This window comes from Oreochromis niloticus, linkage group LG1 (genome assembly GCF_001858045.2).
Source record: "Oreochromis niloticus isolate F11D_XX linkage group LG1, O_niloticus_UMD_NMBU, whole genome shotgun sequence".
Taxonomy (NCBI): Eukaryota; Metazoa; Chordata; class Actinopteri; order Cichliformes; family Cichlidae; genus Oreochromis; species Oreochromis niloticus.
In genome coordinates, this window is record NC_031965.2 from 24,166,711 (window position 1) to 24,192,972 (window position 26,262).

The 26,262-nt window shown below is 38.5% G+C and overlaps 1 protein-coding gene across 3 annotated transcripts in view; it reads right to left on the bottom strand.

The window, feature by feature from the left end:
- The window catches only part of hipk3b (homeodomain interacting protein kinase 3b), a 42,687-nt gene extending 16,425 nt beyond the window's left edge, over nucleotides 1-26,262 (bottom strand). For 2 of the 3 annotated variants that reach the window (XM_005467150.4, XM_019359235.2), the window contains exons 1-3: nucleotides 25,898-26,262; nucleotides 16,215-17,517; nucleotides 1,613-1,736 (exon numbers count right to left, since the gene is read on the bottom strand). In XM_005467150.4, coding sequence (XP_005467207.1) covers nucleotides 1,613-1,736; nucleotides 16,215-17,517; nucleotides 25,898-25,970 — 1,500 coding nt within the window. In that variant the 5' untranslated portion in view covers nucleotides 25,971-26,262. Of the gene's footprint in view, nucleotides 1-1,612; nucleotides 1,737-16,214; nucleotides 17,518-25,473; nucleotides 25,584-25,897 lie in introns of those variants that run through there. The other variant, XM_019359238.2, reaches the window with a different exon arrangement.

The following is a 26,262-nucleotide window of genomic DNA, read 5'->3' on the forward strand; positions in this document are numbered from 1 at the left end:
GAGGAGCTAAAGTTATAAATACAATATGCTGTGTAGGATGGAACAAGACTCCATGTAGAAAGACGAGAAGAAAAAGGGAGAAGAAAGGATGGCAGAGGGTCAGTCACTTCCTGGCAAATCAACCTATGACTCTTGGAAAATACCTCAAACCAACAAACCACTGCTTTGCTAAGGTTTGCAATGGAATTGCCAGTTAATGATTACTCATGACTTAAACTTCTCAAATGCTTTGACTTAAGGGAACTAACACATGATTGCCAATGTACCCTAGCAGAACATTTAGACTGAAAGACATCTTCTTTAACATGTATAAATTTGGAATGTTTACAATTTTGTAATTCAGCATGTTTCAATATGAGTGATGGTAGGTAGGCTATGCTAAAGGACTGTAAGGTTGAAATGGAAAGAAAGTAGCTTTGTATGTGTTTTTTCTTTTACTGACAGAGCTGTGGTTCTCTTTGGGACAAAATAGTCTGACTGATGATTAAATTCAAAGAAGGTTAATTGTACTGGTTGTTTTCCCATTCTTGGGGCAATTCAATAAGCACACAGGGAACCCTTTATACCAGTGGGCAGTCTTTCAGACATGTGGGTTTGGCATCACAGGACAGTTCAGTCACAAAGGTCTTAAAAAAAAAAAAGTATCAGTAAAAAGTATTTCAACCAATTTGTGAGAATAAGAAAAAAGAAAAAGAAAGAACTCTCCAGTGTTCGCATTGTGTTTAGATTCAAATACAAAAAATGTAATCCTAACTTGAGGTGGTTCTCTCCAAAAACCACTTGTGACATTCTGACTGGCTTGTACAAAAACAAATTAATCATATTTAGGCCTGTCCTGCTGTGTTCGAGTCAAATCTCTTTCAGAGAAGTTGAGTTCTCTCTCCTGTCTCAGCCCTACAGAGAGTGAAAAATGATACCAGGGCATAAAAATACCTTGGTATGATTACAGTGTGCAGCACGCGGCTGAGGGGAGTAATGTAAAGTGCTGCATTGGACAGAAAGGATCCGACTGAGGCTCTGCTGGCAGGCTTTGAGTAGATGGGGCTCCAAGGCAGGGGAAAGCCGCTCAGCATAAGCCCAGATCAGTCTAGTCCTGGGAAGACACTGTCAGGGCTCCACTGGGAGGGGCAGGCATCCAACAGCTTTTAATAGACATACCATCAATCACAAAAATATACCCTAATGCTCAGTGCCACAAATACAGTCCTCAGGGTCAGTACATCACAAAGAAACCAGAACATCAAGTATCTCTTTTTTTTCTCTCTCTCTTTTTTTTTTTAAACTGCAATTTTACACTCCTGGTCGCTTTCTTTGCTGAAACAATCCATCGCAATATTTATTTCAGAGCATAACTATGCACAAGAGCTTTTGTTTCCATAAACCTCCTAAGTTTTCTTTTAAAAGCTTCTGTGTTGAGATGAAGAGGAGAAACTGAGTCACAGAAAGTAAAAGTGGAAGTTGGAAATGCTTAATAAGTTACTTAAAAAAACTGAAAAGAAGGGATAGTGGGGGGGGGGATGGGGGGGGGGAGACACAGCAGAGATGAAGAGGCAGAAAATCCCCACAAAAAGAAATGAGGCAAGAGTGCACGGTGAGAAGGTTGGCTGTTTACCTGGTCGTACTCCAGGGCCCCGGGGTAAAGAGGCCAGCCCAGAAAAAGCTCCGCTATCACGCAGCCTAGGGACCACATGTCTATGGCTTCACAAAACGGCAATCCCAAAATAATCTCTGGAGCCCTGTGGAGCAGAGAATAAACAAAAAATACTTAAGTACCTTTGAAAAGCTTTTAAAATTCATACATGACTGTACTAAAAATAAATGTTCTATTGTGCCTTTTTTTAAAAGAAAAAGAGCATACCCAAATAAATCCAACCACTTCACTTATTTTTTATTGTAAACTACAAATGTTCAGAAAAATAGCAAATTTGCATTTTGCAGGGCCTTCGCTGTTACAGCCATTTAAAAGCAGGAGTTATGGGCATAGCTATTAACAAATTAAAAATGTGCAGACATAATCCACGCATCAACAACAATTTAAAATCTTTTCTTCATTAGAAAAAAAATGTTTGCTGAAATGTTAGTTGTATAAACCAGAGTTAAAGTATTGAGCAAACAGTGGCACTGAATTCCTGATGATAGCCAGTCAAATAGGATTGTGCTTTATGTGTGTAACAGTGCCAAGAGAATTGTAAGCCAGTACTGTGTGTGTTCTGGAGCTGGAGTGCGTCAGCAGGCCATGCCAGTGGGTTAGCAGGTCAGCCAGGCTGGGATCAGAGCTTTGACAGGCTTTGACGCTCAAGTCTGATAGAAAATAAGAGCCGTAGTCACTAGTTTACTTCACCCTACATGCTTGCTCAATGTTACGTCTCCATAAAAGCACTGCAATGCCACTTCATGGGAAAGGCTCATGGTGACACAAGTCTGTCAGGATGACTATATGTAAAATATGCTGACAGTCAATAACTTAGTATTCAGAACACACCACAAACCTTAGCAACATGACAGAGCACTGACAGTATGATGTATTCAGAGCTCACAAACCTTAATGTGCAAGAGTGACCTCCAAGCTCATTAAAATCAATAAGACACAAGCAGTATCTAGCACACCAACAGTACGTGCTAAACAGGGCCTTCACAAAGCTGCTTTACAGAATAATGTCTTAAGAGTGCCATGCAGTTCACTGCAGAAAGAAATAATGCTCTTTTTATGCCATGTCTAAAGGGCTAAGAGAAAACTCAACATAATTTCTTCTACTTTTATGAAATTGTATCAGTATACAGATATAAATATCATACCAGATGCTTATGGATGCATTTGCTATTAATACAAATAACTACAGATAATGGCATTGCTCAGACTAACTTGGCCCCAAGATTACATTGGTGAGAAACCCGAGAAGTAGAGTTATTTAACTTCCATTAAGCATATACATAAAAGTAAAATAATCCATTGTATAGAACTGTTGTACACACACACACGCGCGCAGAGGCGTGCACACACACAGTTTAATTTAAAAGAAATCTGCTCAAGAAATATCTTGGGTCTGCCATTTTGCAAACTGGACATATGAACCAAGATGATCCTGTACTTTCAATGTACATATTAAAGAGATCCAGGGAAGAAGTAGTCAGCAACATCTGTGAAGTCATATCAGACTAAAGGGTGTGGGACACATGGAGAGAAACAGGAAACCAACCGTCACCTATTAAAAACAAATGCAGCAGCTGCTTGAGTAGCCAACATAGTACCAGAAAACCTAGTAGGTAGAAGGTATGCCAACCATTTCCGCCGTACAGGCCTGTCCTATTTATATTTTAAAAAAAAAAAAAAAAAAAAAAAAAAAGTGTTTTCCCTTGAGGAACACATCCTCTCATTCAGATATGCATGGAAGTATCATGTTATACGGGAAATGTCCAACCATTGTGACAAACTACCCACACGTTCAGCTGCCTTTTCAGTGAGTCTCTTGTCCCACAGACAGACTGTATTTTAGCCTACAGCTGTCAACAGTCCTCTGTGCTTTCTCAGAGAGGAAGGCATAGAGAAAAATGAACCACTTCTTCACCTGACACAGGTTTTGGCTGAAATGGTCCTCCAGCTTACAGCAGCTCTCCAGAGCAGAAACGTAGTACTATAAAAAGCTGCAGTCCAAGGCAGGGCAATATGAGCCAGTCTTTTAATGTTCTCTCAGAAGGAAATAAATAAAATAATGCTAAAATGGATCACTGATTATTAATGTACTTGAGCAGCCAGCAAGAAATGTCTGTGTGTGGGGAAACAATATAGCATAGGGTTGATAAGTCTCATTAAAACAAATGCAAGGCATCACTAAGTATGTCTTCCAGTTAGGCACCACTGTGTAACTAAAAACCAAAGTTCTTTTCACAACGAAATGCCAAATCAAATCGAACAACAGCTCCATCTTCACCTGTGACACCCTACCTGCTCAGAAAAATTAAGATTCACTGAATTATTCTGGTGTCAATAACCTGCCTTTATGCACAATCCTTCCCTATTTCTAAAAGTCAAAGACAGTCTACTAAGTCCCACACAAACAATGCCCCCACTAATTCAAAACAATCCAGTATTATGGCTTTATAAGCATCAGTACAGCATTTTTGTCAGAGAAATATACAATATGTCAACATGAGGGCATAGAATGGCTGCTGACCACATTAATTTTTTTCCTTACAAGAGCCCTGAGCCATCAACAAAATCATGGACTTAAAGAATGCATCATCCAAAATAATCATGTGAATTAAAGCGGGTGACTCATTTATTTATTTCAAAACATAAAGATTAATGTTCTTGTTGATACACATAGAGCACACATAGAAAATGAGTGGATCATTTTCTTCTGCTCTTCTGAATGCACAATAGTAATACGACACATAAAATGCCAAACGGAGATAAAGAGAACAAAGAAAGACAGAAAAACCGAAAACTGCAGGACTCCTTCGTTTAGTTTTGGGGATAAGTGGATGTTGCCATGGTTGCCGGGCTCCATCCTAATCAACCTAACTCAAGCTCACCGCCTTTCTATGAAACTGAATCTGTTTTTCATTCTGAGGATATGACGCACAAGTTGAGATAGCGAAGCCTCGTGACTCTTCACTGCCACGTGCAAGAATCCCAGAAAAAAAACAAAAAGACGGGTACAACAAAACTGTCTACATCATGATACAGACCCACTTCATAAAACTGAGCAGGAATAAGTGTTCACGGGGAATAAATGAATGGGGGAACTGACAAAAGGAAAGAGACAAAAAACTCAAAGTCAAATGATAATTTCTGCTTACCAGATGCATTATCAGAAGCAGTGACCTGATGCCTCATAGCTACTCCACAACGGGTACCAATTCATCCAAAACCAGTTTATGTTTTACAACCGCAGAATACAGCAACAGATCATTGCTGCATTATTTTACTTTTACAGGCTATTAAATGCAGTCAATCTGCTTCTAATGCTTTAGTGTGCTGTAAACCTACAATGTTTTTCTCCATTAGAAGACAAAAGGGTGTCCATTAGGTTTGTTGACTGATGCTACTGCATGAGTTAAAAACAAGTCTTATTTGTGAGATACGAGTTGACTATAATATCACTTTCTTCACAGCTTCAAAGCTTCCAGAAGGCTTCATCTGTTATCTCTGAAACGTACCTTCAGAAGTAACAAAGAGAAAAAATAGATATTTATATAACAGTTTTAGCTCACTTTTGGCATTTCAACCTTTCCGTTACAGAAAATTTTTTAAAGTGCTCTTTTAGCAGGTTAGTTGACAAGAAAGCTCCCATATTGCCTTGACTGTTTTGTATTCTCAATAAGCTTTAAAAGGGGACACCTGGCCCAATGAGGAAAAGTTGAAGTGTGGATTCCAGTTTGTCAGTCTGGTGACTCAAACAGAGTGCATCTTCCACACTGATCTTATTTATAGGGCGCTTTACAAACTCGAACATTACATCTAACAGCTGGATTTTCCCGTTTGGCTGCCGCTGTTTGGCTAGCTGCAGTCAATTACTGCTGAAGAGACAGACAGTGAAAGTGGACAGTATATCCTCGGTTTCCTAACATAAAACTCATTGTTGCAGCCCGGAGCAGCACTAAAGTGATCCCCTTAAACTGATTTTTAGTTCTAGTGTCCTCATGCTCCTCTGCATACAATAAATTAATTTAAGTCTATTGGCCGCAACCAACCACATGACCTTCCACGTCACCTTCCGTACTGACAGAATATGGCGCTAAACATGTTTTTTTAAAACTTTAAACAAAGTGTACAAAATAAAAAGTCTTAAAAATTGAAGTTACACAACACCTGCATTCCTCTTGCCCTGCCCACAAGTGTACGGCCTCCCTTTCAAGTTGGTAAGAATTTTATCAAGCATCTAAGTAACTGCCCACTTCTTCAGCGGTAAGGGGAAAGTGCCAAGTATACATGTTATGGATGCAATTAACTTTAAGATCTCTAAGAACTACCAAAGAAAAGAGAAACAGATGTGGAGGAAAAACAAACAAACAAACAAACAAAAAAAACAGATGCGACTCTGGCACAGAAGCTAAGCAAAGTCCTGCTGTAGGACAGGGACTGGGAATCACAGCGCAATTCACAATATAATACCAGCAGCATATGTTACCAATCATGATGGTATTACAATACAGTGATTCTATGAGACACAGTCAGACAGACTAAAGGGACAATACAGAGGAATTTGTATTATCTGGTTTTAGTCAATTTTAATAATGTGGTAATACAATTAGTTTACTTAGTTTCTTTTTTACCAAAGGTTAGGTTACTTAAGTGCTTCTGTTCACTTTACCCGCATTAGTAATAACTGCTTATCAAATAAAGTCCTTAAACTGATGCAAAGTCAAATAGACACAAGAATTAAGAGTGCCTGAACATTTTAACAGAAACAGATATTTGCCAACAGTGTATCAACAATGTATTGCATTAGAAAAACGACACAATACATTGCCATATACTCCCAACAGAGACCATGGCAAAACAATTGTGAGCCACACATACACACACACACACACAAAAAATAAAAAATTAACAGTAACTATACACAACAATTGTATCCAACATCTCACATTCTACATCCTTCCCAGTGTCCTAGTAACAAAATAAGAGATGGAGGTAGCAACAATATAACCCATTGGTTTGTAAAGACCATTCACCGTGGTCAGGTTGAAATTTTGAAACCAGATGTGAGAACAGGGGTGGATTTGATTGCCAAACTCCAAAGGAAAAACTTGTCAATCACAGGTTATTAGCCAATGAGCATATCTTAGACAGTCCTCCTTTCTGAACTCGACAATGGGCCAAGTTTTCAGAGAATCTTTCATTTATTATGATTCAAAATAGGTGACCGAGCCAATATACTGATCAGAAAGGTTTTTACAGAGGGGCATTTTACAGATTACAGACTTCTGCATTGGCTTCACCTTCCAAAGCCCATAATTATATCAATTTTTTTTTTTTATACCTTCTATGGACAAAACCAGAAATTTTACTTGGAAGAACATAAGTGCTGTTGCTCTCCTGTAATCCATGTGTTTGTGCTGTGTTGTAAGTAATTTGTTAACTGGTGTGGACTGAACAATTCAATGGTTTAGACACATAAAATATTTGGGCCGACACAGTGTAGCATTTAGCATTTGGTTTGGTGAGGTCACTTCAGAACAAGGTGTTATAATATGTTAATAACACTGCACTGACCGCTACCTTGTCATTGACAGAAACCATCCTAATAAGCAATGCCAAGGACAGCAGTAAAACATCCTCAGAGAAGGCCTGCCACTATGCCAGGTGTAACCTTCCTACACTGCAGTTATGACATTCATCTACAGTAATAAAATTAAACTCAAATAGGCAGAGGCAATGGTAAGAAGCTGCAACTACATTTTTTTAGCTCATTTACAGATTTGTTTATGTGTGCATTAAGTTGTTGACCCAAACATTTTCATTTGTATACAATTTTTCTACCTAAAACAAACAAACAAAAAATACTGACAACATATTTTATTATTTATAACCAACAATTCTATCTTTATTTCTTATTCATGGCCATTATCTCACAATCCAGAAATAGTCCTTGGGTCTTTACTTTGAGGACAAAGCAGGGTGGATTAAAGTGTAAAGAGATATCTAAATAGCTCATACAGAGAAGAGCAAATAAGGGTGGTTACACATTAGAAGAGGGAAGGATCACTGCTGCTGCATGCTTACACAAGCCTTTGAGTAAAACTGTTGTGACAGAGACATTTATTTGAACCACACTGCAGTTGGTATAAGGTCAGCTACAAAGAAGAACTGACAACATGGTTCCTCCATGAAGGAAGAATGGAGCCACACTGCATGCCTTTACCAGGAACTGCAATACCACACACACTCAGAGCTTCCTGCATTATTCAGTGAAACACAGAGGCAGTGTAACAAAGGGTGGGGGAACCACTTGCACTCTGATCTACACAGGCCTTAGATTAAGGATACGAGGCTTTCAGACATGTTTTACAGATGTAAACCATTCAACGTGTTGACATAGAGCTGAGTTTTAAGAAAGCTTTTTTCCAGTTCAGCTGTAATGTGTTTTTTACTATTTTGATGGTTTTAAGAAGGTACTTAAGATGGCCTAAAGAAATTGTTTCTGGGCTTAGGATGACAGGAAAACGAAATGCCTCTGGATATTTAAAATCCACTGGGAAGACTTTGGAAAAATTGCATGTACTTGCCAGCTTACAATTTTTTACCCCTAAAATACTACTCTCTAAAATGAACTAACTACAGAACAGGGTAGAAAGCAGATATTGGATTCAAAGTTTAAAGCTAAACTTTGTGCAGTTTTGTTTTCCCCCTTATGTTTGTGCTCTAAGCTACCAACTCAAACAGACAAAAGCAAAACCATTTAATGTGATGCAGCACTAACAACTAAAAGAACAATGTTTTAGTGAACTGTAGCATTGATAATAATACTACAGTACAAAGTTCATTATTCAAATAATATTTGTATCAAAACAAAAAGGTGTCTATACTGAGTTATGGTCACATATATTTCATCTTTTGAAACATTAAATTCTACATTCTTTGCGGGGTCACCAATATTGCCTCTGGTAAAATGCTCTATTACCTGCTCCAAACACCAGCTTTAGCTGTTCATACCATCATACTGTTTGTAGGGCTGGGGAATATTCTCCTGAGTCCAAACTTTACACCATGACACCAACAACAGCTAATACCACTCCGGTGAGAGTGCAGATGTGGGAGTTTACAAAAGGAGCCATCCACACCACTCTGTGACACAAACATAATAATGGAACAAACCTACTGCTGTTTGTGAGAGCATTTAGAATCACAAAAAGTACTATGAGAACTAGTCTCGACAGTGCATAACTTTAAGTGCTTGCCAAATGACAGACTGCAAGCCCGTGCAAGCTACTTTGACCACATCAATACTTAGAAAAAACCCTTTACCCAACAGCCTAGAGAAGGACTTTGTTCATAAAAGGGAAGATGCTTGTGTGTGCACAAGTTTCCATGCCCACAAATAAGTTTCTAAGAGTGTCCAATGGAATAAATGCTCACAGACCTACTTTTCAAGGACAGTTAATCCATCAGTCTTAGGCCAACTATTCTACACATGGATAGGAGAATGATGCGCAGCTTATTGTTTCACAGAATTAATGACCATGCCAGTGTAAACCTGTCTCAATCACTCACTTCTGTGATTTATCCCATTAAAAAAAAACATTTTTTGAAGAACATTTCCTGCAAGAGAATGGTATTTGTTCCTGGGGAGGCTTTTTAATGAACTAACAGAAAATGTCATGAACTCATCCCAGTAAAGACTCAGGATATTTACTATGATATGCTCAAGGTAAATAAATACAACCTAATATTTCCAATTTCCAAATATTAAAATAGCAGATGATTGGAGGGACCGTAATTTTTAGATGTCAATTCTACCCTAGAGCTGTGAGCTGTGAGCACTCCAGCTTTGCTGACTATGCAAACTGGAGTGGCAAATTACAAGTGGCCAATGGCCAAATACCTGTAAATTGTGGCAGCAGTCAGTGTATCTGTCAAACTTATTGGTAAGAGTGGGTGATAGATTTGAGGTGTCCACAAACTCCTGTCTCAGAGAGGTGAACTAAACATTCAGCACAGCGAACACAGAAATGTGCATCGACATATGGGAATCAAAACAGCTGACATTGTGGAGCTAGTTGACCTTGAACAAGTAAGTCAGAGTTCTCTAGTATTTCAAGCTGTCCTTATTTCATTCTGGCTGCCTATGTGCATCACCATCTATAGAAGTCAAAGCACACTGGCCAGCATCCCATGAGCTATTTTTAGCAACCCTCCAATTTCACCCTCAGCAACGCTGTTTCCCCACAGTGTGCTTCGCATACTCTTGTCCCACAGGGGTAAACTACAGAGGGACGACAGAGTTACAATAGATATTTCCCTTCATTAGTCTGTTGTCATTCCAACAATTTTGCTGTAACAGGAAAATGAAATCAAACATAGGTAAAAAAAATAAACAAAACGTCAATATAGTCAAAACAAAAACAAAAAACGTCTGCTTACAGTTTGACAAATCTTTCTGAAATAAATAAGTGACATATGAGCTTAACATTCAGTCCAGTCAAGACTGAATGACTGACTGTGCGGGGCTCTGTTCTTCAGCATGTACAATTTAAAATGAAATATTAAACACTACATTAGAACACCAAGTTAATATTGAACTTGTATAGTTATACTTTTAACACAGTCATGGGATTGCTATGAATTGCTTTGTTGGGTAGCAGTTTGAACATTTATGCAAAAAAAAAACAAACAAAAAAAAAAAAACCACACAAAACAAAAGAACTTACACCTGGCTTTGAGGTGATCTAGATTTTAGCCCTGCCATTTTGACAGAGAGTAGTTTGTCCGCATGAAGAGCAAATATGTGACTATGCAAGACAAGATGAAGGTGCTGGTGTGACTTGAAAATGCAGAAATCCATCTATTTATCAGAGCTATCAAGAATAGATGTTAAAGATAGATAAAGATGGGACATCAAATATTGATCAAAGCTCAACAGTTGTGCATTCTAAAAGAAGGTACATGGAAAATAGGAAAACAGCAAAAACAGAAAGGACTGACGTTACTTTCCAACAGCATACAAAGAATCCAAAAGAGCTGAGGAACAGAAATGATAGGACAAAAGCCAGCCTCCATCAAATTGATGGAAAGAGTAAAGTTGGAGGAAAAACAAAAAAGTTATAGCTCTGTTATGACTTTGGAAGGAAAGGCTAGAATTGGAAATTAATAAGAATTGTATAACTCACGAAAGTATACATTTTGTTCCAAATCACAAATTTTGCTGGCTGACTGGCCAGCTCACACCCCTTGGTGTGCTAAGTGGGTTTTTCCCCTCACAGAGGTTTGCTAAATGAGTATTTGTGATGAAATAATGCAATAATTGAAATTCATGCATCAGAAATTGTTTTCAGACAGTTTTGAGAGACAGTGAAGTTAAGATGACAAACAACCGAAATATTGGAAAGTACAGTTCTTAATTGCGTCACTGCTTGGCTGTTTTTATGCATAGCTTGGTTTCCCGGTCTGCGTCTTCGGCCACCATTTCCTGTGCTACGTCATACCTCTGTCCACAAAGAGTAAACAGAACCAGCAAACATATGAGCCAAACATGTTACTAAGTCACACTTTCAGCTGTGTAGTTGCAGGTAGGGCTGGGCTATATCATACCGTTCACGGTAATACCGGTGTAATTTGGGGCAACGATAGGAAAATGAAATATCGCGATAGAATGTGGGTAAAACGCGCATGCGCAGTGCCTATGTTTACATACACACATGGCGGCGACGCAGAATGAGAAGAGCGAAAGTGGATCGTTAAATGAAACGGATGAACCAGAATTGGTTTGTAAAAATGCTGCAACTTCAGTGGTGTGGAACTGGTTTAGCTTTCGTCCGTCAGATACATAACAAACCACTATTTTTGGTAGCGCATGCTAGCGGGCCGTCGTCATTACCGTGTTGTTTGGAAAATACGGCACACTTAAAATCAATCCTTTGATTTTTCTGAAAATCGACAGTGCCCCTTATAATCCCGTGTGCCTTATGTATGAATTCTGGTTGTGTTTACTGACCTCGAAACGATTTTATGTGGTACACGGCGCTCAAAAATCTGTCAAATGCGGGTTCGTAGCTTAATATGACTTTGCTAAGCTACGGACCCGTACCGCTTGATGGATTGTTGGAGCATTACGGCTATCGTAGGCAGGAGCCTCGCGGAGTGATACGTACTGTGCTTCAACATAATATTACCGTATTGTGTGTGTATAACCTCTTTTTAAGTTTTGTGGATATTATTATACATGGTTATGCTGAGGATATGTCGGCCAATTTCTACTGGAAATGCCTTTTGGTTAAACTGTCCGCAAGGAATTTGCAGTGTTACATTTTTATATAACTTTAATGCACATAAAAAACAGCTGCTTGTTTAAGTGAAAATACATTGATGGGTTTCTTTTTGCGCTAATAAAATTGTGGAGTTTTAAAGTATTTTGTCTAGTGTCAATTATATCGTCAGTTATATCGTTATCGCAAATTTTCAAATGTATATCGTGATAAATATTTTTGGTCATATCGCCCTGCTCTAGTTGCAGGCATATCTACACATTATCATAGTAATTATGTAAGTAAGGGTATTTTTCGTGGCTTGCTGTACATGCAGCATTTATGTCCCAGCGACCATTAAAGTGGTGAGACTGGTTTCTAGAACCTTGACGCTTTTATTTTTAACGAGTTCCTGAAATGAAGTGTATAGGCATCGCAACAACGTTCACACAAAAGCCTGATGAGTTCCTGGAATGAAAGGAGAACACAAGGAATAACTGCAATTAGCAAGTCTTTTCCACTGTTCCCATAAAACAATGAGCAGGGAATGGGTCAAAGTAATTGCAAAGTTCTCACTTTAGACCGTAAAGAACAATCTACAGTAAAAGCAAATGAATACAGCTATCAAATACTATTTGCATCCATTTTTATTCAAAGTACAGTAATTGCCTGCAAAGCACACTGTTCCACTGTCTGACTGTGCAGGCAGGGACAATTATTCAAATTCTATGCAAAAGCTGCTCACTACAATAGCCAGTTCTGAATGTGGCTCATAAATCCTCAACCGTCCCAGGCAAAGAAACCAAGTTAGAAGCACCAATAGTATGAAGCCCTTAATATCTCAGTCTTTCCATTTGAATAGACAACTGCTCTGATAGAGTATAGTTCTCAAGTTTTTAAACAGTAACACATCATTTTTTGGAACCTCATCTCTGTACAATAACTACAGTGGATTTTTAAAACCAACAATTCTAGATGTGACTGAAGTGCAGACTTTCAGCTTTTATTCAAATTATCAAAGTATGCACATTCTTCCATTTTCAGAGGCTCAAAAGTAATTGGACAAACTAACATTTTAAATAAGAAGATTGTTTTTAATATTTACATGAAAATCCTTATGAATGCCTGAAGTCTACAACCCATGGCCATTCCAAACTGCTTCCTCCCTTCTGATGTTCTGCTGGCCATTTCCTTCAGCCACTTTCATCTGCTGCTGGTTTGTGGGTCTTACTTCAGTTCTGTCTTTTTTAACTAAAAAGCATGCTTTGTTGGGTCGAGAAGGGATTGCTTTTGGGTCATACTCTATTTGCACTGTGACAAAGTGCAAGCTGAAACTAAGCAATAAACACCAATTACCCAGTACCACTGGCAGCTATTGATGCCCATTACATAACACTGCTTCCACCATGTTTGACAGATGATGTTATGTTATATCTAACACTCCTGTTCTTAAGTGTGTTCTGTATTTACATTGATGATGGCGCCTCTTGGCTGTAAACCGACAATGATATGCCTATCCTTCAACGATTAGGTTTACTTGGTTAGATTTTTTGGGGTGTGTCTTATCCAAGGAAGGAATTTGCAGTCGCGATCTTTAGTTATTTTCTATGGTCTTCCACGACCAGTCTAGAATATAGTCTAGAATATACTACATTGTAGATTAGGCAATTTCTAAATTTTTTGTTCTCTCTCTGGCAGGTTCTATTTTGGTTTCTCAGCCTACATTTCCGATCTTTTAGAATCCCACACTCCCTCTCGCAGCCTGAGATCATCTAATCAAAGGCTGTTGGTAGTCCCACGAACTCGTTTTAAGACTAGAGGTGATAGATCTTTTAGAGCTGTGGCCTCCAGGTTGTGGAATGCTCTCCCTCCATCTTTACGTTGCCTTGATTGTATTTATTCTTTTAAAAAGCAGCTTAAGACTCATTTATTTAGATTGGCTTTTAATTAGATTTGTGCTGTGTGTTTGATTATTAATGTATTTTATGTATTTCTGTTTTATATTATTGTGAAGAACTTTGTGGTTTTTATCCTGTGAAAAGTGCTATATAAATAAATTGATTTGATTTGATTTGATTTTTGATTTGATTATGTTGAATCAAGTGAAGGAGGCCATCTCTTTGTACCTCATATTAAGAGTTTCAGTGAAGGGTGATGAAATTTAAGTTAAATACTTGGAACTAACTCCACATCTTTTTAAATCTGCCTAATCTTTCATGGAAAACAACAGAAACAGACCTCACCTTGCCATAAATCATTTTTTTAGTCAACTGTCCGATTACTTTTGAGCCTCTGAAAATGAGGGCGCATGTATAAAAATGGCTGTATTTCCTGAAAACAATAATTAGCAAGCTATTATAAGTTATCATTATAAGAAACAAACCCACTAAGTTGCTCTCCTCTTAAGGCAAACAGTTCCATCTTGGATGGATCTGAGCCAGCAATCTTTATTCACAGTTTCTAAGTTGTTCATGTAAATACTTTGCAGTCAATTTTCACATTTTTGCCCATTCCTACTGTGTATACCAGTGAGGCAATCAACCCAAGCATCACCTTAACTTGATTTCATACATGCACTGCAGCCTTGAATCTTTTAATATTACCCAGGGGGATTTCTCTACGTAAAAACACAAATGTCTGATGCTTTTCAGATCAGACATTTAACCTGCCATCTTCCTAGTAAAAAGTCTGAGTAATGCAGTGAATTCTGAGCAAGTGAGTGGGCCTGTATACCTAATGTTTCCAGTAGCGAGAAAGTGACAGTCACAGACTGTCTCCATTTGTTTGCGATATATGAGCTGTGTTAGCAGAGCTTAACAATAACATACGGATTTGTCTTAAACTCATGCATCACATTTACCTCACCCATTTCCTCTTTTTTTGACTTTGCTCAGAGTGTGTGTGTGTGTGTGTGTGTGTGTGTGTGTGTGTGTGTGTGTGTGTGTGTGTGTGTGTAGGCAAATGATACATTGATCATTTGCCCACAGCCTTTAAGTCAAAAAGATGTTTTAAACCGGGTCATCAGACTGAAAGTTTTTTTTTCCCTCTACCCCCAATCTCAAACACAATATAAAATTTCATATAAATATATAAAATTCATGTGGTTGGACTAAACAAATCCTCCAATTACAATATTAGTTAAGCAAAAATATCTTATTGTTAAAAGCATATGTACAGAATACTGTTATTGTTGTTGTCATTTTAATATGTTTCTCTGAAATATAGGATAGGGATAGGATAGGATAATTATAAGCCACAAGGCTTCAGCCTGTTCCTTTTTCAGTTACTGTTTGCGTACTTTTATGTAAAATTATAATCTGTTGTTATTGTTGTTGTTGACTGAAAATAAATTTCAATTCAATTCAATTTCAGTTCAATTCAAATAGGTCTCTTGTAAACGAAACATTGAGTCTCAATGGGACTACAAGTATAAAGAAAAGTTGTCTTTATGAAATATATACGGAAGCTATTGCAAATAATAGACATCTAAGAACCTATTAGTATGAAAAGACTAATTTATATCCTCTTATCATTTCAAGGTTCCTATACAACAAAGACAGAAACCAAACAGTGAACTAGGTCACTCCAGACTTACACCAGCAGTTGATATCACTTCAGGCCAGTTTTTCTAATCAAACCAAAGAATTCATAACATAATGCCACAAGTAATTTGTCTCACTGGTTTTCTTATTGCATGCCAAAGATTATCAGAGGCCCAGGTCTTTTTCCTGCATAAACAAAAGACATTACATCTACTTTGCATCTTATACAGAGCCTGTAAGAGAACCCCCATTTGCCTCTGGCATGGCATTCACCAACTTCTGTCATTACCCTTCTCTACATGTACACATATAATATCAGTCTTTAAGTGTTTGCTTTTCCCTTTGTTTTCTGTAACATAATATCTTTAATCCCCTTCACTTTTAAATCCAAAGATCCACCCTGCAAGAATGCAACAAATGTTCACAAAGACACTTTTTTTAAACTTGATTTAAAGTCTTTTTTTTTTCCCCACATCTTACATATTTTTCAGTGGCCCCAGGAAGATGAGCAGTTAGCTTGTAGTCTGTTAGTAAACACTGCAGGGTCACATTTTTTTTAAATTTTTCACAGTCTATGGTATGTGCCTTCTAAATACACAGGATGTTGTGCAGTAGGGAGACATTTCCTTGTTTTGCTTGAGAAAAGAAATTTTTAAACTAATTATGTCGGGATGGATACAGAGTACAAGACTGCACTGAACTAATACCGAACCCATTAAAAAATGAAAAAACAAATAAAATCTTGTAATTCATAGATGTACTCACCTATAGTACCGAGACTGGAGGTACGTGGAACACACTGCTTTGGACACGTGACTGGCTGAGCCAAAGTCTATCACCTTCACCCTGTAGGGTTGCCTCACTGGGTCCACCAGCATTATGTTCTCTGGTTTAAGGTCTGCATGAATCAGACCCATGCTTTTTAACTTTTTCAGAGCTGTAGCTACCTGTTGTAGCACAGGTCTGATCACTTTCAGGGGCAGTGGGCTGAACTTATTTTGCTTCAGGAAATCATACAGGTTCTGTTCAAGCATCTCAAATACCAGGCAGGTGTGACTGCGGTGCTGAAAGCATTCAAAGGCTCGCACCAGGTTGTGCTCATCTGCATTCTCTCCACTCAGACGAGCAAGGATGCCAACTTCAATTTGACCCTGCCTTGCATATGAAGGGTGATTTTTCAGGATCTTGACAGCCACTACCTCACCTGTGCCCCTCTTCCAGCACTTCACTACCTGACCAAATGTGCCACGTCCCAAGAAATCCAGCACTTCATAAGTATTCTTCATGGAACAGAGGACTTCATGCTGCACAACCTGATAGTCTCCATCCACTCCTCCCGTCCCTCCTGCTGCGCCTACAGCCCCATGCCCTACAGCCTGTTTGGAGGGGCCCGCTCCAGCCCCCACAGCCGCTGGGGCTGTCATGGCTGCATTCCCCACAGTCGTCGTTTGCAACATGGCAGGCAACATTGACAGTTCCTCCACAATCTGCATGGTGCTCCTTCGGTTATCCAGCTCCTCACTTTTACGTTTCAGCCCACATCGCTGAGAGCTGTCAGCTGAGTTCAAACCTCCACAGTTCTCTTCTCTGTCGCCCTCTTCCTCTTCACCTCCCTCACCACCCTCTCCCCTTCCTCCTCCTCCTGCCCCTGTTGCTCCACTGCTGCTCCCACTTGCTATGTCTGTCTGCTGCTGTTGCTGCTCCTTGTCCTGTGACTGGACAACCCCTGCTTCTCTTTGCTGCTGGGCCACAAATGGGCCTGGTGCTCCACCTCCTCTTTTACCGGGCTGTTGTCTCTGTACACCACGCACCACGACCGTCTGCACCGGGTACTCTTGTCTTCCACGCACTTTCAGGCCCACTGCCAAGTCTCGGTTCACAAACGAGTGGGCTTGTTTCGTTGGATGCACAATGCCAAAGGTTCTGCTGTTCAGAAAAGTCCGTGGGTGTGCCCTCTCATGGTACACACAGCTGCTGGGCTCAACTTTGAGTTTCTTCACACTGCTAAAGGCACTTGTCTGGGTTTGATAAACGTGTGGTGGGTAGACCAAGACTTGTGAGGCCATACCTGTGGAGAATAAAGAATAGAAAGAATTTAATTAGATCCACAACAAATAATGTTGTCCATTTTTGTCATGTTACCACAAAAAAAGAGCAATTAAGCACACTTGAACTCAGCTTTAGAATCTGTCAAAAAAATACATGCCAAATTTCCCAGAGCATTTTTCTCTTTGCTTGGTCAAGGGCTAGACTAACTGACTTTGAGTGCACAAAAACTAACCCATGCCACCAGTCTAATTTTGCTGTTGTCTGACCCCTCCTTGATGACACTGCAATGAGTTGTTCACCACTAACAACAACCCACCCATCACCACATCCGCATATGTCATATGGCTCAGAGAAAGATTGTTGTAGTGGACGACATCAGAACACCTTCACCGTTCTGCACTATCCACTGCAATCCCACCAACACCTCCACATAGCAGATGACTAACTTCTCAAAGGTTTGCCTGACCTTTTCCTGCCATTTCCATGCATCCTACTGCAGGTCTCTAGGCAACCAATGGAGAGGGAGCGAGTTTGAGAGACAAATAAACATAAGAATAACGTTATATAGCAACATCAAGCCCACATGTCCAATTGTCTAAGAATGGTTTATTCTTTTTCCCCCCATCATTTGTGTATGTTTGTGAGTGAGGGTAAGGCACTTAGAACTCACAGAAACACCTGCATAGTTAGAATATTCTGAAACTAAACCATGTGGAAAAAAGCAACAAAGAGTAAAAAGTATAACAAATTTCAGGATTCTGGTTACCTCTAAAAACCATATTCAAAACTAATACAGTTACTGTATGAGACACTGACTGTGTAACATGCTACAGCCCATGACCTACTTTCATGTTGGACCACATTCATTGAGATACAATGCTTCTGGACTCTATTGACACTACATTTAAAAGAAGCATGTTCATCTAAATACAAAATTGGACAAATATCATTAAATGCTCTAAATGCTAAACAGGAGCACTGTTACTCTTAACGTCTTATCTCCAACTAACTGAAAAAGATCAATCAAAAAACAAGAAGTGTACACAGCTTAGACAGGTATGGGCTGTTTGGTCCCTCTGTAACGTCTCCTTAAATAAATATCCCTGATGGAAAGCCCACTTGTGTTGTTGTGATAACACTAGCACTGTGCGCCATCCCTCTGACTCTATTCTGAGCACCGCGATAAGGTCAACCTATTCTGTTGGCAGCTCTCTGCACAATCACAACTTGTGTTTCTATTTGGTGGCACCATTTACTGTCTTTTTAGTAAGAAGCACTTTATCAAATTTATCCCAAGTAGGGCTCAAAAGAAAAAAGAAAAAAGATAACAACAACAAGAGTCCAAAAAGCAAGTGTCCTGAGATCCACTGTAAAAGCAGTGACATAAGGACTCTACTTTTAAACTTCAAACCACAAACTAAAATGAACTTGTAATGGTGTTCGTTAGACTTGGGTAGGTTAAAGTTAAGTTGCATTACTGTTGTTAACGCAATTTAACATATCCTAGGTGAGACCTCCAAGACTCACTTTAGGCCTTGTGAAAATACTATATTATTTTTTCACTATTCAACAACCACACTAGGTCTATATTTTATGTGCTTTTACACATATACTGATCTGCCCCAGATACTCAGGTTAGTTTACTTACAATTACTGTTTCAGACTGAGTCATTTCTGCAGACAGGGCTCAAGTTTCCAGGGGGTCAAAAGCACAAGTGACACACCCAAACTAACTGCAAGATACTTGAAGTTCAAACTCAAGACTAATGTTAATTTATGAATAGGGCTGGGCCATATTATACCGTTCACTGTAATACCGGTACAATGTTAGGCAACGATAAGAAAATGAAATATCGCGATAGAATATGGGTAAAACACGTATGCGCAGTGCCTTTGTTTTCATTCGCACATGGCCGATTGTTGAGTGAAACGGATGAACCAGAATCGGTTTGTAAAAATGGTGCAACTTCAGTGATGTGGAACTGGTTTGGTGTTTGTCCGTCAGATACACAACAAAGCACATTTTTTTGTAGAACATACAAGCGTGCCGTCGTTATTGCCGTATTTGTCGGACTAAGGTGCTTGTAAATCTGGGAGTAATCTGGGTCCTAAACTCCGTCGGCTTCAGGTCCCAAAGTCAACCGAACACACAGCATCACTGAGAGTTAAAAACTGTCTAAATTCTTTCATCTTTAATAAAACGATCAGCATTGCTGCTTTACCAGGTGTTTAACATCCAGGCATCCATGAAAACAGAATTTTTTACATTTAACGGAGTTAGAAGTTAGCAGGAAGCTAGCGGACCAAACTTCAGTCAGGAGAACAACTGAGATAATCCATCCACAATACGAGGTTAGTCATTAATATACTGCAACAACATGGGAATGGAGCAGCTGTGATAGAATACAGCATTAATGAATCAATGGTACAGAAGTGGAGGAAGCAAGAAGAATGAGTTGAATAAAGTTTGATTTATCTGACTGCTTTGTTTCACTTAATGTGCCTTATAAACCCGTGCACCTTATGGTCCGAAAAATACATATTTGGCTTTTTTATTTGGCACACTGCAGTTTAATGTTGCAAAGCACCTCTTTTTAACTTCAGTGGATATTATACATGGTTATGCTCAGGATATGTCAGCCCATTTCTACTGGAAATGCCTTTTGATTAAACTTTCAGCAAGGAATTTGCATTTGCACTGTTAAATTTTTAGATAGCTTTAATGCATATAAAAAAAACCAGCTGCTTGTTTAAGTGAAAATAAATGGATGGAGGGTTTTTTTTGCGCTAGTAAAGTTGTGGAGTTGTATTTTGTCTCGCATCAATTATATCGTCAGTTATATTGTTATCGCAAATTTTCAAATATATATCGTGATAAATATTTTTGGCCATATCGCCCTGCTCTATTTATGAACACTTTCTATTAGTCACCTGTGTACCCAAATACTTCCCAACACAATGGAAAATGCATTGGTAGATCAATTCTTACTCATATCTAACCTATCTTTGCACTCCATTTTTATGAATCCTGTACAGAAGTGGACAACATTACAAAAGGATGACCTCTGTGTTTTCACTGTTTGTTTAACAACTATGCAAGTAATCCAAATGTAACCCCATGCAACCACTAAACATACAATGTAGCCATTCAGAGCAACAACAACAACAACAAAAAAAAAACTAAGAACTTTGTTGCACCACTGACCTTTCTGAGACCATTATTCAGTCAGGTTTTACACCGTCTAGCCAGCATGATCACAATATTCTTCCTGACCCTCATATGAAATACTTATACTTTCAGTTTCAGCTTTGTGCCTTGCGATTTGAGACGTTAATTGATGGAGTCCCCAGACAGGAGACAGCACTTGGAGCCCAACTGAACAATTAGGATGTCTAGATTTGAATGTGAGCTTCCAGTAATTTCAATCTAGAACTTGATTTCAAAGGAAACTAAGATTGATTTAATTTGGATGGCTACAAAATTACAATCACTATATAAAGTAACTTGGAGGAGCATACCACAAGGCTGTAAAAAGCAGACAGCCTTAGTTGTCAAGGCTAATGATCTAAGGCAAGAAATGGCAGCTGCTGCTATTATTACCATCTGAATCCAGATACTCCCCTGGTCAGCTGTGAGGCTCCTCCTGTGGCATTACATTACATCCTTCAAAGCTGCAGAACCTTTTCAGCAAGACTGAGCTGCTAAGTAATTGCTCACAGTTAAACTTTTGACCCTGAGCTACTCAAAATTAAATGCAAAAGAAAATAAACACTAGACAGCTGGCCAAAAGGAACAAATGGTACTGACTGAAGTCATAATAGGTGAGATGACAGATTAAGACACTCAGTGTTTTGCAGAAGATAACAACATGACAATTTGTCAATTTCAGATTTTGTATATGAAGGCTATATACAAGCACTAATCTTCTTTCAAAAACCCTGTGTTCACCTAAACGTACATTTAAACATTTGTTTTAATATGAATACCATCCAACATGATGTTCATCAATATTTTTTTTTTTCCACAGCTATCATTTCCTCTCCTGAGTATTATTTTTATTCTTTATCATCAGATAAGAACAGAAATGGTGCAGCTTAACATCGAGTGGCACTAATGATTTTATTTTTAATAACGATGCAGCTTAGCACACCTCAACAATCATGTAAACATAAAGTGCTGCAGGAAGAGAATTAGGAACTATACACACTATTTGTGGCTGTGCGTTGCTCGGGCCTATGCCAGATCACACCATTAGCAACAGTAGCAGCATAAATTCTTCTGTGCTTTAAAAATGTTGTATTGCGATATCGTTGCTATACCAATGCCATGGATTTGCATTCCCTAGGGCACACAACAATGAGAAAAGTTTGGATAAGACACGATGAACGCATTTCACCACTTTAGACAAAAACACACCAACAAGTACAGCCAGGCTATGACAGAGGAGATGCTAGCAGTTGATGATGTGCAACCCAAATATAAACAAATATAACGGCACTCAATACAACAGAGAGACCAAGCAGTGGCTGGTAATTACTGATGCAAGTACACAGTGGGAAAAAAAGGGCTTTAAGCAGCTTTAAGCTTGACCCACAATCTAAAATACCAGGGAGCAAATATTTTTCAGTTTTATTAAGTACAGGCTCCTGGCAAGTTAAAAGGCTAAATTATTTTAATTATTTTATATTGTTATATAATTATTATAAGTGTTAAGCAGTCTTTTTATGCACTTACTTAAAATTTCCAATTGGAAAAAAAAAAAAAAGTTCAATAACTTTGTTCCCTATATTGTCACAAATTTTCTTAAAAATTGCAATAGAATTTTAGGACTATATCACCGACCTCTAGTGTGGCTGTTTGTCATATAGCATATCAAAACATCATTCACACATTCTGTTAGGAAGCTCTGCTTACTGTACCAAACTCAAAACAAAAAAAAGAAGAAAAAAATCATTTTATATATAAATATTTCACTAAATCAGCTACAGTTTTTAAACAAAAGTGAACCATATCATCTTTTTATTCCAGTGGGGAACAGTGTAACACCAAGCATAAACACCAGTCCTCTTCAAAACACACGATTCAACTCTGATGACTAATGATAAACAATAATCATATTTATTATTAATTGGCAGAAAATGGCAACGTTTAATCCCTAGTGTCTTTTTCCTCCATCTTGACATACTGATGTTAAACAACAGTCTTTTTTAAAAACACTTTTTCAAGCAGTTGCATTTCTTGCCAGATGTGCTACCGGCTGTTGTAACAAAAGAATTTCCCAAATATTAGATAAAGTATTTCTTATTCTTAAGACCAACTTTAAAGAACAAACTCACTTTGGCTACTTTTTACCAAACAGGACCCAGAATATGAATGTTTATGCATGAAACAAAAACAGACATGTTCTCATCAGATGATGAAGGTAAATACAGACTGTCATTGTGGAAATAAAAACACCTATTTTCAACCCACCCAACTTTCTGCTTTTGCCATGTAGCCTTGAGAATTAAACAGTCATTGCTGTTTTAAATTGCAGGCCTACAACCTCACGGCACAGTGTGGTGCTGTGTCTCGTGAACTTGATCTTGTATGCTCATTAGATAAAAAGCCTCTATTTCCTAAAGCATGTGACCTCATGATTTTTCAACTGTGAACTTATGACTATCATTTAGCAGTCTTCTTGTTGAAATAGCTCCAGTTTGTAGGCAATGTGCAGTATAGTTAGCTATTACGCTGAAGAGATTAATTATGGTGACAATTACAGAGAAATCCCCCTTCAAGAAAAAAATAAAAAAAATAAACAAAAAGATTCAAGAGCATGTAAAAAGCTCAAAGTTAAAACGGGCCGCATACAACTACAAGAGCTAATCAGGTTTACTCAAGACAATGCTTAGAAGTCTGTCAAACGCACTGCAGCATTTTCAAAAGTTCAAAACAGCACCGGGTGTATTTTAAATGGGAACTATGTAAATCTGCAAATAAGGAGCGCACAAAATCAGACACACAAGCGTCACAGAAAATCCAGGTGATTTTCCGAAATGAAAGATCCTGTGCAGACTAAACATTTCACTTCTGACATGATTCTGGTGAAATATGATTCTGCAAAGTACAGAATAAAACAATGTACATGACTTACATCATAGAAAAACACCAGTGTATTCCTGAAGTAGTGCTGGGTTTAAAAAATAAATAAAAAGCTCAATACAAACATCTGTCTTGAGTCATTGAGTCTGTCTTGTATTCTATACTGCAAATGTAATGGAGTTTGTCTTGTTTTTCCATAATGGAGTTATAATGAGATTTTCCCCATTTTTTCCATTCACTTCATTCATTCTCTTAAAAATTAACCACTGCCTTATTGCATCTTGTGAACTAAGTTACACAACAAAATACTACCGACAAAAATAAGAATTTACTTCAATCAGGTAATGATTTATCATAGCCACCCACAAGGTCTTACACTCATTAAGCCATTAGAGACTAGCAGAGTGAGTTATTTTACCTCTCCACTTTCTGAACAAAAGCAACTGAAATGTAAATAAAATCCAGGTTTTGACCAGATCACTGGTAATTACCCCCTGTGAGCTGTAATAGATGTTTACTTTTTGAGATAGCACACAGTTACCACCCAACACTTCTGCAATTCAGTCTAAATCACAGCTTCTTCTTGTCACGGTGGTCTCTTACGTACACTCTCAATCACTCCGTTTTGTTTACTACCTCATGTCTGTACCCACACCTCAAGATAAAATCACCCACAAACCGGTCTTTAAGCTGGCCACAATGCAAAACAGATAACCAGTTGCCCCAAGTTTAGTAGATATGTGCAGTCATTATTATTACTCACCAACCAAAATTGCTCACTAATACCAATTACTTTAAGGTAAACCACTAGTTACGTTATTTACTGGCCTGACTTTCGTCTGTCATTACTGCCATCATTGCCACCCACAGCCATGCATTAGTGGTCTTTCTATGCTACTGATAACGTGAAGAACACAGACATAATCAGCAGAAAAGAGTATCTAGGGGAGAAAAAAAATTCACAAAATAATAGCAGTGCAGTGCTGAACTTTACTCTGAGTGTCACAAGCGCTCACTGGTAGTAACGTCAACAAGGTATTATAATAGGCTGTGAAACCTGAATACTAGTTTATCTAAGCTACTCATAACCAAATGAGCAACACATTACTGGACAGTCTCTTGATGCTATTTACATCAGACAAGGGTTACTGGTAATGTAAAAAGAAAAAGAAAAAAACTGTAAGGCAGGGAAAGTACATTAGCTTTACAAGCCACAGTCTGGGTATTGAATTTCTCTGAGTTTTAAAAGGAGAAGGAACCTCACTATGGCTGCCGCCACATAAATAGCTGGCTGTTCAAATAATCTTGCCTACAATTACACAGCACGCTTTAATTTTGCTGGATCACACAAAGGAACTCACTTATACGTCCTAATCTTTATATTTAACACAAAACCACCACAGTCAATGCGGCAAAACACCAAGCAGATCATTACAGATATACTGTATGATTAACTTGATACTTTGGGTTCTTAAACCTTTTTTCTTCCAACGTGTTTATGCCTGCTGACAAAAACAGCTTCATATTTTTGGTCCAGGAAAACTCAAGTCTGGGTGCACTTCAATGAGCTGTTGTTAGTATTCTAACCTGAAAGAGGGTTTCTAGATCATCATTACCGAAAAACATAAACGTCTGAAAATGACAGAGACACTTCAAATGCTTCATCACAATTAGACTTCCAGTTAACTACAATTTAACAACACGTGGCACTGCCATACATCTGGCACAAATTTAAACCAAAAAGTATGACTGAGTTGTACATAAGGTCTGCTTATTTTTGTCATGCCTGATTATGATAAAGTATTAACATTATGCGACAATCTTTGACTAGCATATGTTAACTGACTCACAGGCGAAACCCAATGTAACCTTAACTAACACAGCACTCACTATTTAAGTCACACGATCCTTATCGTCCATTTAGAGTTAGTTAACATTAGAACAAGCGATTGTAGTTTCCAAAGCTAAACGAGCCGACCTTGTTAAAATAAATCAACTGGTCGCCGTGACAACACTGAAAAGAGCAAACGCGTCAGTGTTGGCACTCACGCTAATAATTTGCACATAGTAACACCGCAGTTTGACTAAAAGAGAAAATTAATTCAGGTTTAATCAATCAAATATCCAAAGTGCTGGGGGAAGTACCTGCGCACGAACCGAATGCTTACATATTGGGTTATAAAGGCAAAAGCTCGCTAGCTAAGTTTGTAGCTAAGTTGTCACTTAGTATTGCGTCACATTTAGACTACCATTTCAAAGGTAAGGCTAAATAAACACCACAGAAAAATAGCCTTCCCACCACCCCGCTGCTTACCTTCACATAGAGTCACTATAAGTATAATCCAGGGCTTCTCTGAACATGTTATGGACTTATAAATCCATACCATGTACAGTTCGCCTGCATTGCTGCCATCTTGTCCTAGACGACAGGAAGGGAGAGCTCGCTCTCGGTAACGCCACCATCTCCCACATTTTAAACACTAAATAACTCTTGCATATGAGCTTCCAGAAACACCACACCGAACCCACGTCGTAGCTACACAATTCAAACGCGTCTCCGTCTTCTTTGGGCAGCGTTGCCCATCTCTGTAAAGGGTGTCCGTTACCCTGTCTAGACGCACCGTTCCGCGGGCCTGCCAGCCTCTAACATGTCTCTTTTCTCTAGGAACTGGAAGCGAA